The sequence below is a fragment of the Anomalospiza imberbis genome, chromosome 8 (genome assembly GCF_031753505.1).
Source record: "Anomalospiza imberbis isolate Cuckoo-Finch-1a 21T00152 chromosome 8, ASM3175350v1, whole genome shotgun sequence".
In the NCBI taxonomy this organism is placed as follows: domain Eukaryota; kingdom Metazoa; phylum Chordata; class Aves; order Passeriformes; family Viduidae; genus Anomalospiza; species Anomalospiza imberbis.
Genome location: NC_089688.1, coordinates 14537527 through 14554481, shown reverse-complemented (window position 1 = coordinate 14554481; position 16955 = coordinate 14537527). Strand labels below are relative to the sequence as shown.

Genomic DNA, 16955 nt, shown 5'->3' with positions numbered 1-16955 from the left:
ATTAACTTTGTTTTGTGTTTTTTTTTTTTTTCTCCTGCCAATCTGCAGTGGATGATTCAGAAACCTCACAAAGCTGCAACTTTCTTCGGGTGCATTGGCAAAGATAAATTTGGAGAGATCTTGAAGAAAAAGGCTGAGGAAGCTCATGTGGATGCCCATTATTATGAGCAGAGTGAAGAACCAACAGGAACCTGTGCTGCCTGCATCACTAGTGATAACAGGTCAGGGGCTTTTGATATTTTCTGAAGATACAAATGCAGTTGGCACAGTGAATGTAGCCTAATTTGTTTGGAGTATTCAGCCTTTAAAAATTGTGATTTGAATGATAAAGTGTTATCACTGGTTTGAGACAACACAGGACTGCCTAGGCCATAGTTTGGGGCTGGGCAGTATTAATATACTTTCAGAGAACAGCACTTATATTATGGCCAGAAAGTGTGAGATGATAATAATATACTACTTCTTCCTGAACTTGATAGCTTCCACTTGCTGTGGAGAGAGAAAATATGTGGGAGACAATAGCTGGTTAACAAGTGTGTTTATGCAGCCTGTGTGCAAGCTGATTGGTACATAAGGCTTATACTTGATTGGCAAGTGAGAAATATACCTCAGGTGGTACGGAGTTTAGCGAGACACTGAGTTTAGCTATATGCTGATAGCTGTCAGCATATAGCCAGATTGAAAGGGTTAATTTCATTTTATACAAGAAAAAAGCTTTTTCTTTTGCTATTGCACTTGTTGAGAAATTCTCCTAGTACCTGTAATTCTGTTTGTCTACATTATAGAATCTTATGCATTTGTCTTTTATGTTTTCATTTGCTACTTTTTTGCTATTAATTTTTATTGACCATGGCCCTTTGCTTTCTTCTTTCACACTCTGCTCCGAACTCTTGAACTTGTATTCTACTTCTTTGCTGATTACCTTCTGACAATTTGTTTAGAGATTTCAAAGCCAGCCAATCAGGTTAGTCTTAATTTTGAGACGTTACTGGCACACATCAGCCCTCCCTGATTTCTGACAGCATTTAGATTTTCTGATACTACATACTGAATCAATAATGAAAATTACATCAGTTACCCTGAAGAATATTTTCTTTTTGGCTCAGAATAAGATAAAAATATCTGTCATTATCCTTTTTGGTTTCCCTCTGTGGCTTTCAATGCCATTGGTCCTGAGGACCTACTCTTTTCCTTTCAAAGCAGTATCAGGAGTTAGTAGAATTTATTAAGGTGACATAGCAGTCCCCTATTTAAAGTCCACACCATAATTCCAGAGAAGTTGGTGAATGTTCCAGGTAGAGTTAGAAAAGTGGTAGACAGCAACATGAATTGAAATAAGAGTCAGAGGAGGAAGTGTTTTCTGTATAACATGTAGAACTCTAGAACAGTTTTAATTAGAGCAGACATCTGAGAGAAACCCCTGCAGAAGGCAGGAGCAGCTTCAAAGGTAGATCAGGTTTTTCATGGCCATGTCCAGCTGGGTTTTGAATATCAGAAAGGACAGAGGTTGCACAAGTTCTCTGGGCAAACTGTTCAAATGTTTGATGATTCTTCATGGGAGAAATTATTTTGATGGTACTCAGTTGCAGTATTCCTTCTTCCAGCTTGTGTCTGTTCTTTCTTGTGTTCAAGAATAGTCTGGTTCCATCTCCTCTGCAAACTTTCATTAGATATTTGAAGAAAGCAGGAAGGTCTCCCCTTAGGTACCTGTTCTTAAGGTTCACCCAAAGCCTTTCTGCATTTAAGTATTCCAGCCTCCTAATAATATTGATGGCCACTGCTGGACTCACTGCTTTATGTTAGTGTCTTGTAATGGAAAACTCAAAGCTGGACACAGAACTCCAGATAAGGTGTGGAGACAGAGGTTCTTCTCCTTTCTGGATATATAACTTTGTTTGTCCTCCTGTCTGCGTGTTTGCTCATATACACCTGGATGTGATTTACCTTCTCTGTGTCATGTGCAGCTGACTCATGTTCCTAGCCTGGTTCACCGGCATCTCCAGGTCCTTCTCTGGAAAACTGTGTGAGATCCTGTCAGCCTATGTTGTTGTGTATAATTGCATGACTTTGCATTTACCTTGAAGTTTTCTGCCAGCCCAATTCTTCAGGCTGTTGCATATCCACTGAATGACAGACAGCCCTGTCCTCCAGCTTATCAACCTGTCCCTCCCAGTTTAATGTTGTGCATAATGTCTTACTCTCTGGAATGAATGTACATACTCTGTTGGGGAAGGAAGTTCATTCATCTTCATCTGGAGTTTTGACACTAATTATATCTAGACTTCCCCCTTCATCTCCAAGATCCATATTCAGTTTTTCAATGAGAAGAAAAGCAATAAAGATGTTTTTGCTGTGTGAATCTCTTATCTTCAGTCACATAGTGTCTGTGTATACCTGCTGTAGCAATCACCATTTTCTAGATAACATGATGGGAAACTGACATCAAGACTGTTGATAGGCACACAATATGAATTCAAGAAAACCACGTGCATCTCAATGGAATATAAAAGTTTAGGTAAATTTGTTCATAAGAATGTCTGCAAATACTTCTTTGACTTAATAAGCAGTATTTTTGGTTTGCTTACATAAGCCACTCTTTTTTCTTAATATCAAATATTTGCTCAAGGACTAGACAGGGGCTTCGTCTCAATCGATGCTTAAGAGCGGCAGGGAGTTCATGCTCCTTGGGAGAAGAAAAAATAGCTGATGGTTGCTGCTAACAACTTTATTATGCAATTGTCCATCCTGTGAGAGAAGTTTATTCTTAATCTTTAATTACCCTCTGGCTGTTTTTTGGTTTTTAGCATTTTCTATATTGGTAAGCATCACTTCAACTTTGCCCCAGTTGATAACACTATTTATTGATTAATCTCTTGTCCCAGCTCAGATATGTGCTAACTTCCTTCTTCAACTCTCTTGTCTCTTTTGGAGTACCTGACTTGTAGCACTCCTGGTTTTCCTAGGAAGTGACTGTATATATTTGTCTTCCATATGCCCTGAGATAAATGTTTCTTGCTTCTGATAACTCTGTCTAGCTTTTTGCAGGAAAGGGTTCTGATCTGATGCGTGATTACCATCCTGAATTCTCTAGTTTAGCAAAACTAATATGCTTTCTTTTCTCAGAGCTTTTCAAGAAAATCCTAGCACATAATTAAACTCTAAAGTAATACCTACGCTCTGTCATAGTCTATGACTTGGATTTGTATGTTCTGCTCAGAAATAACCACGTACACAGTGTCTCCATTAAGCTGTTTCAATTGAAGTACTCTGGCTGTCTCCAATTACTGTATTTCATTGAAAAAATATCTACCTAGTCTGTGCCCCACATGTTGAACTTAGTGCTGTCAGACTTACAGTTTTAATTTGGAAAAGTTTGGTCCTTTGTCATCAGCGTAGCAATCTTTTATTACCCATATGTGCAGAGCATCTCTACAGTTGGATGTAGCTACACAGAGCTAGGTTTATAGTTTCAGGGGCATGTGGTAAGTGAAAGGAAATATATAGAAAGTATTTGCTCAGTTTTCTGGAGCATAATTGCTTTTCACTTAGCAACATACGTAGACAGACAAGATTTTTTTTTCAAACTTTGGCCTTGATGGATATTACAATTTGCCAAAACTGAAAGATTTAATTTCCTTTCAAAGTATGATTTACAGAAAATTGCCGCAGTTATGCACATGTCTTTCTTGGATTCACTTGGTTCTCCACTGAATTTCTTGTCATTGAAATGGTAATAATCATGAAGAATGAAACTTGTTGCCCTGTTACTTGTAATGCTACAAAGGCTTGGTGTATTTGTTCATAATTTTTCTCTTTTTTCTTTTTTCTCTTTTCCAAATGTACATTAGTTTTCGTTGCATTTAGATTTTAGAATTAAAGAGATAAGCCCCAAATCTGCTCATGGGATGAAATTACACAGAATGGTAATTTTGATGTATTCAGATAAAGTTGGTCTAACTTTATTGTCATTTTACATACATGATCTGTTTAACTGACAAGGATTGTCAGTGATGAGTACTTCAGGAAGTTTACTGGGAGAGTTGCTTGCACTGTTCCTAAAAGTTTTCTTTTGGTCTAACACCTGGGCATGGTGATGAGCCTGGAGGCAGAAGCATACCTTGGTGAAAGCAGATGAGCAGTTTGCTCCCTCTTGGAGCTGTCTCTGGATTGTAGTAGCACTTGTCTGGAAGAGGATGATGTATACAACATCAATTGCATGCACCTTGAGAAGGCCAAAGTTTTCAATAGCCAAATGTTGTATTTAGAATTACACATTAATTATCTGGCTAATGGACTTAAATATCACAAAATAGTGATGTGTTAATGTTAAAAGGGCATCCATTGACTATTAAATTTTGAAAATTATATTTAAAGCTCTGTATGCTAGCATGGAAATAATCTGTTTCCCAATGCCCTTTCTCTAAATATTGCATGTTATTAAACATTCTCATAATACAATTGCATAGAAGAATTTAGTCATGGTAGCCAGAGTGGAGAAGTAGAGGTCTTGTTATGACCTCTTTTTAGGAGTATGTGTGTACGTTTTGTGTGTTTTGTAAGGCTGAGTGGAGTGGGTGAAGAAGATGATTTAAAATAGAATGAATCTTGCATGTAACAGAGGCAATGTGATACTAGTATTTTTGTTCTTGGTAATGGAAGTTGTGTCCCACTGCTTGTGTTATAACTTGTTAGGAAAGAAGGAAGTACAAATGAGTTTTTGGTAGTGTTCCAGTAATCCACAGCTAAGCCAAAGTCTTTTTTAACAGTTCATCATCTGAAAGTAGGAGCCTGACCCTTTTTTATTTGCTAAAGGAAAATGTGAGCCTAATGGGGGGAAAAAAAACCCCAAAACAAGCCCCTTTTAAAATAATATAACTATTCTTTGGAAAATTAAAATGGCAAGACTTACATATCCATCAACCATTTTCTTCTAGTGAGGGAAAATAGTTTTCAGAAGATAAACTGGATTAACTGCTTTTTTTAGGTGTTAGATATTAGAGGAGTTTTAATGAGAATCTGCAGATGCTAAAGCACATGGAGGGAGTTGATCACAGAATGAAACTAAGGTTGATTCAAAGCAAACGAAGAAGAATATAATACTGTTAGGCTACCTAAACTATGTAGCTGGATTTAAGATACATTATTTAATTTAAGATTTAAATTATATTTAATCTATTATTTAAATATATTATTTACTTTTCATGAAATGGTCAAATAAAGTATGTGTGGCTTGTGGTGCTCTTTGTTGATTGCTTCTGTGTTCTGTAGGATCTTTGTGAAATTGTGTTCATTGTGAGAAATTGGCAGTATTGTTGTTTACAGAGGGTTTAATACTTGTTCTTTAATCACTTCCAGGTCTCTTGTAGCTAACCTTGCTGCTGCTAATTGCTATAAGAAGGAAAAGCATCTTGATTTGGAGAAGAACTGGAAGCTGGTGGAAAAGGCCAAAGTTTATTATATAGCAGTAAGTTCAGCCTCTTTCAAATTGCTAAAGTTTGTGTTACAGTATCCTGAAGTTTAAGCAATGAGTATGTCTATTGTATGTGCTTTTGAATGATTTTGTAGGAAGACGGGGAAAGAAAATGACTGCTTCAATTTCAGCACAGTTTGACTTCTTCAAAATCAGATGTAGAAATGCAGAAGTATGTTTCAGTTGTATGTTCACTTAAATTGATGGGAAAAATCATAAGAACTAAACATATTTTCGGAGCTTTTGTAGTAATGCATCAAATTTACATTTCACATTTTCTAGTAAATCGTTGTGAAGGATGCACAAATTATGTAGAAAAACACTATTAGCATAATTATTCACTGCAAACAGTTTGAGCTTATTTGTGTGAACAATCTTAATTGCTATTTATTCCATAGTAATTACTGTGGCACCTTATAACTCAATATTTCAGAAACAATGAGTTTGACAAATCTCTTAAATGTGGGTGGTGGGGCAAACTGATTTTAATGATTCTTCTGGAATAAAGAGGGGTTCGAGGATGGGGCATTAGTAGATTCACAATTAGTATTCTTTTTTTTACCATCCAGAATGAATCACTCCAGATAAATGTATTTGTGCAGATTATGTCTTGCCTAAATAGCAATGGTGAATTTGTTCTCACCTTGCTCTCAAGTTGATATGAGTGATCAAAATTAACAAACATAGAACATCTATGACAGATTAACACCTCATAACATGCATGTAATATATGGATTCTGTATGACAACTGTTTCCATTCTGCTACCTGAGCTATATGGGAACAGCTGGCAAGAAGTGTAAAAAATTGATTATCCAGGAGGTACAAGTTCATTGAAAATACAGTTACTTCTTTTAGATGGTGTTAATGTCTCCTACAGCCAGTTAGTGTGCACTGCTGTAGGCTTTACATGGTTGTTATTGATTCTTGTGTATGGCCAAGACTGCCCCTTTATAACTGTCAAAAAATACTTACAACCTTCTCAGTGTACAAAGAAAATGCCTCCTGCTGTTATGACCATATGTTTGTGCTGTAGTTAAAATATATGTAGATGTATTGTCTACTAATTTTTTATTGCTGTTTTTATTTCACGTGTTCCAAGTTCTTTATTTTCCAAATGCCATGCTTGGGAATTACTGTTGTTCACTGAAAAATTTTGAAAGGCTAAGAGCATAGTTTAAGTAAAGAAGAATGACAAATATCCCCAAAAGTTTTACTGCACTAAGTTTGGGGTTGTTTTTTTTTTTTTTAATTTCCCAATGTCTGTATCTTGTTCCCAATGAAGCTTCCAATGTACAATTTGGAAAAATTAAACTTAGTGGAGATGCTTCAGGAAAATTGTGAAATATTACATGAAGTGCTAAACAGGTTTGTATTTTTTAAGATAAAGCCTTCCTCTTATTTTAGTTCTGAAGTCACTCTTCTGTGTTCCGTCAGTTTGATCACTTAAATTTTGACTAGGTGATTCACTACACTGATTCTTGTATATATTAAAAGCTGTGTTTCTCGGATGCCAGTTCTACAACATCCAAACTTTGTCCAGGAGACAGAATTATTGTGCTAAACTGAAAAGAAACCCCAAGATGTGCATGTGATAATGGAGAGAAAAATAACATTGAAGTGCTAATAAATGGTGTTATATATTTACAATATGAAATTCAGATTAGTGAAGTATATGATTGCAGGAGATGTTTTGAGTGAAGAACCTTGTTCACATGTGTAGCAAAAGCACTCAGGATGGGATCAACTCAGATTTCTAGGACAGTATTATCACTTCAGATTACAGACTGCATATGTAACATTACTGAAGGAGAGGAGACAGTGTAGAACCATCCATGGTTCTTCATGCTACAGTGTGCTCATGCCCTTTTCTTTCATTTAGCTTCTTTACTTGTGGGTTTGTAGTGATTACCAGATTAAATGAAACCATGTAGTGAGCAATTACCTCTCCTGAGGTAGAGGGTAGCTCTGAGTCATTAATTTGTTTGCTGTTGTCTGTCTTCACTTTATTCTTGGTACCTTCCTTGACTTTGCACTGTGCATATGTTGCTTTTCATTTCCTTCTTTCTATCTAACTGTCACCTATTTCTGGGATTGCATTAAAGTGTATGTCAGTGACAGATACTTATTCTGGAAATCCATGTCCTGAGATGATCAAACAATTTATTTTCTTGGCAGAACTGGGCAGTTGTTGCTTTAGGACAGGTCTCTGATATCCTGTGGTCATCTGTATGTGCTTCCTAGAATAGATAATATGCTTTTCAATGCAGCAGTCAGCAGAATGACCCTCACATGAAACTTAGCTCTGAAATCTAATCAATTCACAGAGGGAGGAGTAGGTACAAAGGAAAAGATAGTCAAGCCGTGACAGAGCTCTTAAAAACAACTTCTGTTACCATGAATGAACACAATACATTTATTTTAGCCATCTGGTAATCAGATCCAGCAGACAAATTAGAGAAAGACTAGTTGAGAATAGGACCCAGTAAATCACAGATAGAAGCAAAATACAGAGGCTGCCCCAGCTTTCTTTCTCAAAGATGGTAAACTTTGAAGGTGTATTTTAATCCTTTAAAATTACTCTATTTTGTGTCATTTAAGATAGGCTGCATGTACTGTCAAACTCTGCAATTTCTTTCCCTTCTCCAGATATAATTCCTGCTGTAATTTTTACCACTGACATTGTATCTTCCATTCTGTCATAATCATTTTGCTGTGCATCAGCTAGCTGTGCTGCTGGTGTCTGATTAGAATTACTGTGAGGAATTTTATTTGGTTCCTACTGAGGCTAGAAGATGTCTCTTCCTCAGACATTTCCCTTATTTCAGAATACGTTGCGAGTCACGATAGCACTAAACACTGTCATTCAGTCTCTGGAGCTGTGAGTGGGACACAACATGAAACTAATTGTAAATCTGGGAGAGGAACAGGCAAATCAATTTTTTGTTTGTTTGTATTTTTTTCATTATGTAAGTTTCTGCTTGCTGTCAGGAGTTGCATTTTAGAAATCCTAAGTGTCAGAGTTGCATCTTACAAATTTGGGTGATAAAACTCCGTATTTGTGCACCTTGTCGTATTTTAAGAGGCATCTGTGGGAGTTGCTGGTGTTCAGCTTCTTTAACATTGCACACAAATATTTTGACATTATTAATGCAACTTGCAGTATATAGCTGGTAATTTTTGTAGTTTACAAAGGTCTGAAATGCAAAGATATTTTTATTGTCAGTGGTTTTGGTTAAAAAAAATGTTGATAAGAGTTACTTAGAAGAGCAGAAAAAAATTGAGGAGAATTTTAGTCAATTGACTCCAATGGGTAACTCTGTGTTACTGTATATAAGTAAGAAATTTTGTATTTGGTCTTCCATAATGGGAAGAAAATGGAAAAGGAGAAAATGCTTTCCTTCATAAAAACTTCATTAAAAATTTCCTTCATTTCCTTAATGAAGGTTCACACAGTAACCTTGTGAAATCTTTAATGTATCAATTAATACATACGGCTTGCTCATACAGGCAGCTGAATTTTAACTTTCTCCCTGTATGTGAACATGATTGTTTACAAGTGTGATGGCTTCCCAGGTGTGTGTTTTCCCCTGTTCCAGTTAGCCATCCTTATTTCAGCCAGTTATTTAGTTTTACTCAATTTGTCCTTCTGTCCAACACCTGCATTTGTTCAATGTTTGCAGTTGGTGATTATGAGGTGGATGGAACACTGGGGTTTGATGCTTGTATTTTCTTGGTGCTGAAGTCGTGTATTTCTTCTTGAAAGTTCCTTCTGTGCTTCAGTTGGGTTTTTTTGTTTGGTTTCTTTTTCTTTCCTTTACTAAACATCTGAAATGGCAGCATTGACTGCAGTTGTGTTCCCAATCTCTGGTAATGTGCATCTTAGCTTAGAATGGATCAGTAAAGTGGCTTCCAAAACCCAAACAAATCTTTGTTATTTCGCTGTTGTTATTTCATAATCTGTAAAAGTTTAAACTGTTATCTTCTCCTGCTTCTGCATAGCCAATACTTGAAGTTTCTTAATGATTATGCCCTTCAGTTGTACCACACTGAGTATAAAATTTTCTAATGCTGCTTAGATTTGTTAGCCCACAGTTGAGTTGCATTCACCACCTTCAGCATCTTCTGTGCTTACAAAGTTAATATCAAGTGTAGTTTATTTTGATGATAATGACAGTTCTGATAAAGACCAGGAAATCTGGGCTTAGGCCAAGTTTCCAGGAGGAAATGTCATTTATTACAGCAAATCATAATGAACCCAATGCAACACACCTATCTGCTGGAGAAATTTTTAAAACTCCAACCACCCTGGTCTGTTTCAACAAACACTGTGGTATTTTTAAATTTATTTTCTTCTAATGCCTAAGTGCTTGTCTAAGCAGAGAGATACTGTGGTAGTGTGGTGGGCTTGATGGAGGAATTATCTGGTTTCAACATGAGTCTGTCAAAACATAAACTTGATGTCAGCAATGAGTAGCAAAGCTTAAATAACATTCTACAGTTTTTTACATGGGGTTTGGCTATTCTACTTGAGAAAAAATGCTGATTATTACTACAATGTAAGTATAAATGAAATTTCTTTTGTGCTGTCTCTTCCTTTTAGAGAGTTATTCAGTGAATGCATTTTTATTGTAATTTACTGCTATGATGAGTATGGTAACTTACAATGGACTGTGATAGGCTTTTTCCTTTGAAATGTGCTAGGTCTGTGTGTGCATCACAGGAAACAAGATACTGGCAGGAAGCAAAATATCCCTTAAAAAGGACATTTGTTTAAATAACTTCACAATAGTTTTTTTCCCATTGATGACTTTTGCCATAGTGCTCTGGCACCAGTGTGTTATGCCATTTGACATGCAAAACTGTTTCTCACAATGATGAATAGGTTTTATGGCCAGGAAAACACCATACTGAGTATGTCAGCCATAGAGAAGAAGGTGCAGCTAACAACAGTTAGTTGTGGCCTGTTTTGATGGCCTGGGATAACATCCCCTTACTGAAACCCACCATCTTGAGGCATTGTGTTTTCTGGAAGTCATAGCTGAAGTGGGATGCTTTTGTTGTGGAGAGATGGTACACTCTGTATCTAACCAGGAAGTAAATCTGCCATTTTCTGGCTTCCAAAACAAATATGGGCAAAGAAGCCTTTCTCTCTCATAAATACAGAAATCCACAGCTTTATTTCTTTGATTAAAATGCAAAAACTGCTGTGTCTAAACCAGCCACATGTTGTGTCACCCTGTGATATATTTACGGAGTGCATTATGCTACCATTTCAGGTACAACTTCTCATGCATAAACTATTTTGTTAGTTTTTTCCCAAGTAACTTACATGAAAAAATGAATGCGAAACTTTTTTCTTATTTTTGTTGTGAAATTTGGTCTTCATGATGTCATTCTTTGAAGTGAATGCTTTGTACTTGATGTAGAAAAATACGTCATCAACTTTTAATGAAGGTTGTACCTCCTGTTTCTATAGGATAAAATTAAAGACAATCTGTCTAACATTGTAAAATATTTAGTTCTAAATGTTCACCTCTATGTTATTAATTGTATTTTTTAAGATTAAGAACATACATATTTCTTTTTCAGTCCTTCTCCTCCTACCCCGGTAGCCTTTAAATTGCAGATATGTCTCTTCAGCACAGTAATTAGTGAAGTTCAGTCATCGCTCCTTTTATCATGTGATTTTTGTGTGGTTTTTTTAGAAGAATGCCTTATTAGAACACTTACACAGCCAGTCTAGCTGCAACAGCCAGGCGGCAATAGCAGTGCCATTTTTCACAAAGAAAATGTTGAAAAGGAGCCAAATGTTTGGTGGCAGAGTCTGTTGCTAGGAAATCAAGTTCCTGAGGCGATTAATGACAAAGCAAGCAATAAAAAGAAGGCAGAATTACAGATTTAAAAGAGAGGGGGGAAAAAAAGTGGTTGGTGTTATAATTACCCAAAGAAATCCGTACTCATTAAATTGGCTGTTTTTATGATTGACTTTAATTGGAGGTTAGCTCAGATATTTAGCTCCTTTCCCACCCCTTTAAACACACACATGCACATAATCTGTAGAACTGCAGACTTGTTTTTCTAAGCATTGAGAGGAGCTTGCCCTGTAATTTGATCCCCACTGACAGATGCATTTTCTATGCTGCCATTTTGAATTAACCTATTGTGCAACAATTTTCCTCAGCTCTGTTGAATAAAACATCAAGTCTTATTACCTCAGATGGATTTGATAGAGTAAAAGAATGTACTTCTAGCTGAAGTAGACTATTTGCAATGAGTTCAGTGATTTGAACTCTGCCAACAAGCCCCAATAATTTGTGATGTATACTTAAAGAATGAAAGAGAGAGGAGCCACGTGGGGGGTCTTTTTGGCTGTATGAAGTTCAAACACAAACCTTGGAGTAATATTGTTGTATGTGCTAAGGTTATGTCCCGAGATCAAACCTTTTTAGATAAAGTATGTTAACTGAGATTTTTTACTATTAAGCAGATTAGGTTTGAACTAGAGATTTTCTTACCCCAGTAGTTACCCAAACTGTCAGGCTACTGTGGGATTAGAAAAATAAAAATCAATCCCCTCTCCCAGAAGCCCCAATAGTTGGATTTTACCTCTGAGACTTCTTTTGTGAAGAGAAATTTTCCCTTATAAAGTTAGGCTAGAATAAATGATGTTTTACAATTATATTAAATTCCAAATTATTCTGTGATAAGGGGAGAAGAGGATTTCACCTTATTCACTTTTCTGCCCAATTAGAAAAACTTACACAGTTGGTTCAACAAAATTTTGGCACAGAAATGGGAAAGCAACTGACCCTGACATTTAAATCCTGTCATGTTTCATTGCTCGTTTCAAGACAATATTGCCTACTTGGAGCAAGTGATAAGTGAGAAAATAACCTTTTACAATACCTGCAAGTGGATACACAGAAGGTAACTGTAAAAACTAAATGATTCCATAGCTCTCTGAATTCCGAACCAAACAGTGAAACAATAGAACTGTGCGTATTCTGTCCAACAAAACCCACATCACTAATCAGATGCCAATGCCAAGCTGTCTGCTTTGTTAAATACCCAGGTTCCCTGAGGCAAGAAGACAGCTGCTATAACTACTATGAAATTTGGTAGCTCAATCTATTTTTGCTACCCTTGGGCTATCAAGCTACTGTTAATTCAGACCACCCCAATTGGTACACTTTAGGGATTTTTTTTCAAAGTGTTTGTAATTAAAATGATAAAACATCATTATTACTCCAAAGATGTTGTGCATGCTTTGTATTTGTCAGATACCTACAGAGATAAACCCAGCATGTAATTTTCATTGACATAATGGTTGTGATTGCATTGCCCTTTTAAAAGTATATTGCTTTTTAAAGGGGGGGGGGGGGGGATGGGGAGAAGAAGGGGAAGGGCATGCTTTTATTTCATTAATAGAATATGTAAATCTGTTGAAATACTAAATCATTCTCTTGGTTGTAAGCTACTTGTCTGCAAAGACTGAATCAGGCTTAGCAGCAGGCTGAGGCGTGCTGAGAATTGGTGTTCACAGAGGACGGGGACCTGCTGTGCCACCCACTGCTCACTGCAGAGACCTCTGCTCCCAGGTGCCTCTGCCTTTAGGGACACTGAGTCTCAAGTCCTGTGTAAAGTCTGGGCAGACTTCACACACTTATTTAAATGTAAATTAAAAAGGGAAGACTTCATACTCTAAGTGGTGAGGTGAGTCAGTTGGAATGGAAATTTTTACTGTAGCTTCTCTTGCATGTCAGGCTTTATTTGATGCTCTCCTTATGAGAGCATATGAATTTTGTCTGTTACCATGTCAACTTTCTTAGAGCAAAATCTCAAAACTAAAGCACCATCAAATCAAGGCATTAGAAGCTTTGAAACAATATTGATTCCATCTTGTATTAATTTTTGTTGCAGTACTTCTCTGATAACATTTTAAATGAATCATTAATTTAAGACTATTCTAAAGACAAAAACTTGAAATTTGTGAATTTTTCTAGTTTGAGTTAAACTTGTTTGTTTGGGTTGCTGCCTTCCAAAATTTATCATAAATTCATAGTCACCACTCTAAGTACAGTTGGTTGAAATGAGAGGTAAAGAACTTGATCTCATTAACATGAGGAAATGTAATAGTCTACATAACCCTGAAAAATGTATTGTATCTATGTCATCAATTTCTACATTAAAAAAACATACAAATTCTGCAGCAACTGTGCTCTGTTTTACATGATGAAAGTTTATTTCTTTAACAGCAAAGACTGTGCATAACTTTAGAGCGAAGCTATTTATGATAGCCCACTATTTGGTCTGAAGTAAAAATTACAGTTTCATTTATTATTTCTTTGTATAATAAGGAAAGGGCAGTTGTTTAAATACAATTGGGTTTTTTTTGCAAATGGTTATGATGAATGACTTGCTTTGAAATGAACATTGAAATGATAACATTTGAGCATGATATTTCAAAGCCAGTAACTTGCAGTAAAATTATAGAATGCTAAAATATGCATGCACATAATGCAAGGGGATTCAAATATGCTGCTTCTTATCCCAAAACTTAAACTGTACAGAGGGGCATTGATCTTCACTGTAGACTACAGGTGCTTTGAAATAACAGGATAGGAACCTGCAGGCTACTTTTTGATTCTGCAAGAATCAATTACCGTTTTAGAAAGTAAAAATGATTTTACAGCATAGCTAATCAATATCCTAAAAGTCTGTGTCAAGAAAATTTTTGTGCTACATTGTGCTTAGTAATTGTGTACTTGAAGTAAAAAAACTAGTAAAGAACCTAGTATTGCAGAAATGCTCCTGTAGGATTTTCAGTGATAATATATTAAACACATAAATAGTCCACCTTGCTGATTGGCCTTTTTTCAACTTTGTGATAAATTCTTTGGCCCTTTAGGAGGCAGAAGGGCTGAGTCCTGCCAACTTTCTTTGTTATCAGGTTTATTTGAAACTAGAGTTGACTGATCCCAAAAGCTCTGGAAGTTCATTTGAAAGGAGCTACTGAGAAGTTTTTGTGGTGTGGCTTTAATCCTTCTGGTCAGGCTGCTGTTCAATCAGCAGTGCACCAGGTCACCTTGGTAAATGTGCTTCAGACTGTCTGGTTTGGTCAAAAGAGAGAAGAACCTTCTTTTTTCTTTTCTTTTTCATTTAATTAAGGGTAGAATGCTCAAGGAAATACTACATTCTCTGACTAAGTAAGAAGTGCTGGTTTTGAAGAATTGTTTTAATTTGGAATAGTGGATGTGAGACACGGTTACTTTCTAAGGAATATACAGACCATCGTGGTAGCAGGTAGTGCTTGACAGATAAAACATAATTTTAGCAATATGAACAAGATAAAAACACCAGTACTAATCCTTGCAAATGTTTGACTTAAACAAAAGATAAAGGCCCTTAGAATTTTTCCATAATAGAAGGATTTGGCTGATGCAGCTGCTGTGGAAAACCATCCTGGGGATTTACACTTCTTTCTGGCATAAGCACCCTAATATGGAGGCACTTTGTAACAGCTGCTGCCCCAGCAGAAGTGCTCTCACCTTCCCAATCATACTTGCACCATGTTTCTATTGGCAGGACTGTGTTGGTTAAGGATAATGTGTTTTTTTTCATGTTTCTAAATAATTTAGCTGCTTGAACAAAATAATTTAATAAACACCTGGCCACAAACACCTGGTGAGTATTCACCATAAGTAGTCAGACCTCATGGTCCATAAATATTGCAAAGCTCTTCCGAAGTCAGAAGATTTCCCATGGTTAGTACATGGCTAACAGTTCTCACCCTTGAAGATGTGTAGATGAGAAGATGTCTTGTTACCACTTTTTATGCTGAAGTTACAGAAGTTGTTTTGGAGAATGCCACTGCTCCTAATAGTTTTTCCAACTATGATATTGCCAGATGCAATATAACAATGCTTTCCTGCATATTTGAAAATGGTGGGAAACAGCAGTTAACAGTATTTATCATGAAATATGCCTCAGCATATGCCTCTGAACATGTCTTTTTAAGACCATATGGAGTATAATTGGTGCTGAACAACATTGAGGTGTTTTGTGAAAAGTAAAGGCTAAGCATTATAAAGAGTCGTAAAATCTGAAAGAGTGAGGCAAATGTAAGAAATGGGAGAAAGAGGGTGGTACTGAATACTCTGACTTGCTCTCTGCATAACCTGACGTGAGAAACCTGATGTGAGAAGCCATAGATTTCTCTTCATGGTAGGGTTAAAATAAATTCAGCAAAACAGTGGCAGGTAGTGGATATGGAAGATTGTGTGAGTAATTGGAATGAAGCAGAGACAACCTTGTCATCTACAGAGAGCACCCAGGACAATACTGGCATTTATAGCTGTGCATACTGTCATTGATCACAGCAAAGTAAGGTAAGAATGAACTTTGTTCCTTAAATATTAATTTCCCTGTCCTCTGAGGACTGTAGTCAAAGTAAAATACCTTTTATTTGTTTAGTTATTAAGACAGCTTATTTCCAAGAGGAGAAATTCCAACTTAGAATTAATAGAGCAATGTACTAAAATTTAAATTCCTCATTATTTTATTTATTTTAATCATGACTTACAACTGAATGTAGAAAAAAAAATACAAACTATAAGTGATGGAAAATTTTCAACAATAAGTAGGATCCAATTTTCGCTGAAGAGTGATATTTTCAATGAGTGTGTATATAAAGGATAGCAAGTATTCATTCCCCAGAACCTGTGCTGTCCCTAAGTGCTTCTTTATACTGCTGAGAATGGGCAGAAGAGAGTTTCTGCTGAGGACTGTAGATTGTTATCTGCCTAATTGAGCCATCATTTGTTGACATGAGGGAAATCATGTGACCCGCCTTTAATGCATTTCACAGTAACAGCAGAAGTAGAAAAAGTAGTTCATGGAAGAGGAGCAGAAAACATTAAAATTTTTTAGACTATTGAATACTGTGAAATTTGTATTGCAGCAGAGTCAAATGTTTGAACATTACCATGGTAAATACATTAAATAAAATAATCAGATTCTAATTATCTTGAAAACATTGAATTTCTTTCTATTACAAAGCCTACAGGCCTTCAAAATACGAATTTAATAAGTACTTAGTTTTATCAGTATGATGATAAAATTATGTCAGTAAAATTGAAAGCATGTGTCACCTTTCTTTTCTTTTGAGTAAAAATGTCATTATAGTAATCTGCCCAATTGCAGAGTTGGTACCAAGTGTTGTACAGTGGTAAGAGTAACAACAGAAAAACATCCAATATTATGATTTAGAAGATAGATATAACAAAAGAGTATTAAACCCCCCTGTAATTGGAGGCATATTCTCTGCTTTATTAAGTCACTCTACCATATCAATTGTATATTAAATTTCAGTCATGCTCCCCGACCAAATATTCTATTTTATAGAATGTAGAATTACAGGCTTAACAGTTGTCTTGTTGGGTTTTTTTACAGCACTAGGTTGAATTGATCTCATCTGTAAGAAAG

General features: G+C 36.1%; 1 protein-coding gene and 1 long non-coding RNA gene across 5 annotated transcripts in view; both read left to right on the top strand.

Moving 5' to 3' along the window:
• Window positions 1-16955, top strand: part of ADK (adenosine kinase) — a 270500-nt gene that overhangs the window by 121004 nt on the left and 132541 nt on the right. For all 4 annotated transcript variants that reach the window (XM_068198543.1, XM_068198542.1, XM_068198541.1 and 1 more), the window contains 2 exons: window positions 49-221; window positions 5356-5464. In XM_068198543.1, the coding sequence (XP_068054644.1) occupies window positions 49-221; window positions 5356-5464 (282 nt within the window). The remainder of the gene's footprint in view (window positions 1-48; window positions 222-5355; window positions 5465-16955) is intronic.
• The window catches only part of LOC137478519 (uncharacterized), a 35171-nt gene continuing 23686 nt past the window's right edge, over window positions 5471-16955 (top strand). The window contains exon 1 of the long non-coding RNA XR_011001619.1: window positions 5471-15859. This is a non-coding gene — a long non-coding RNA (uncharacterized lncRNA). The remainder of the gene's footprint in view (window positions 15860-16955) is intronic.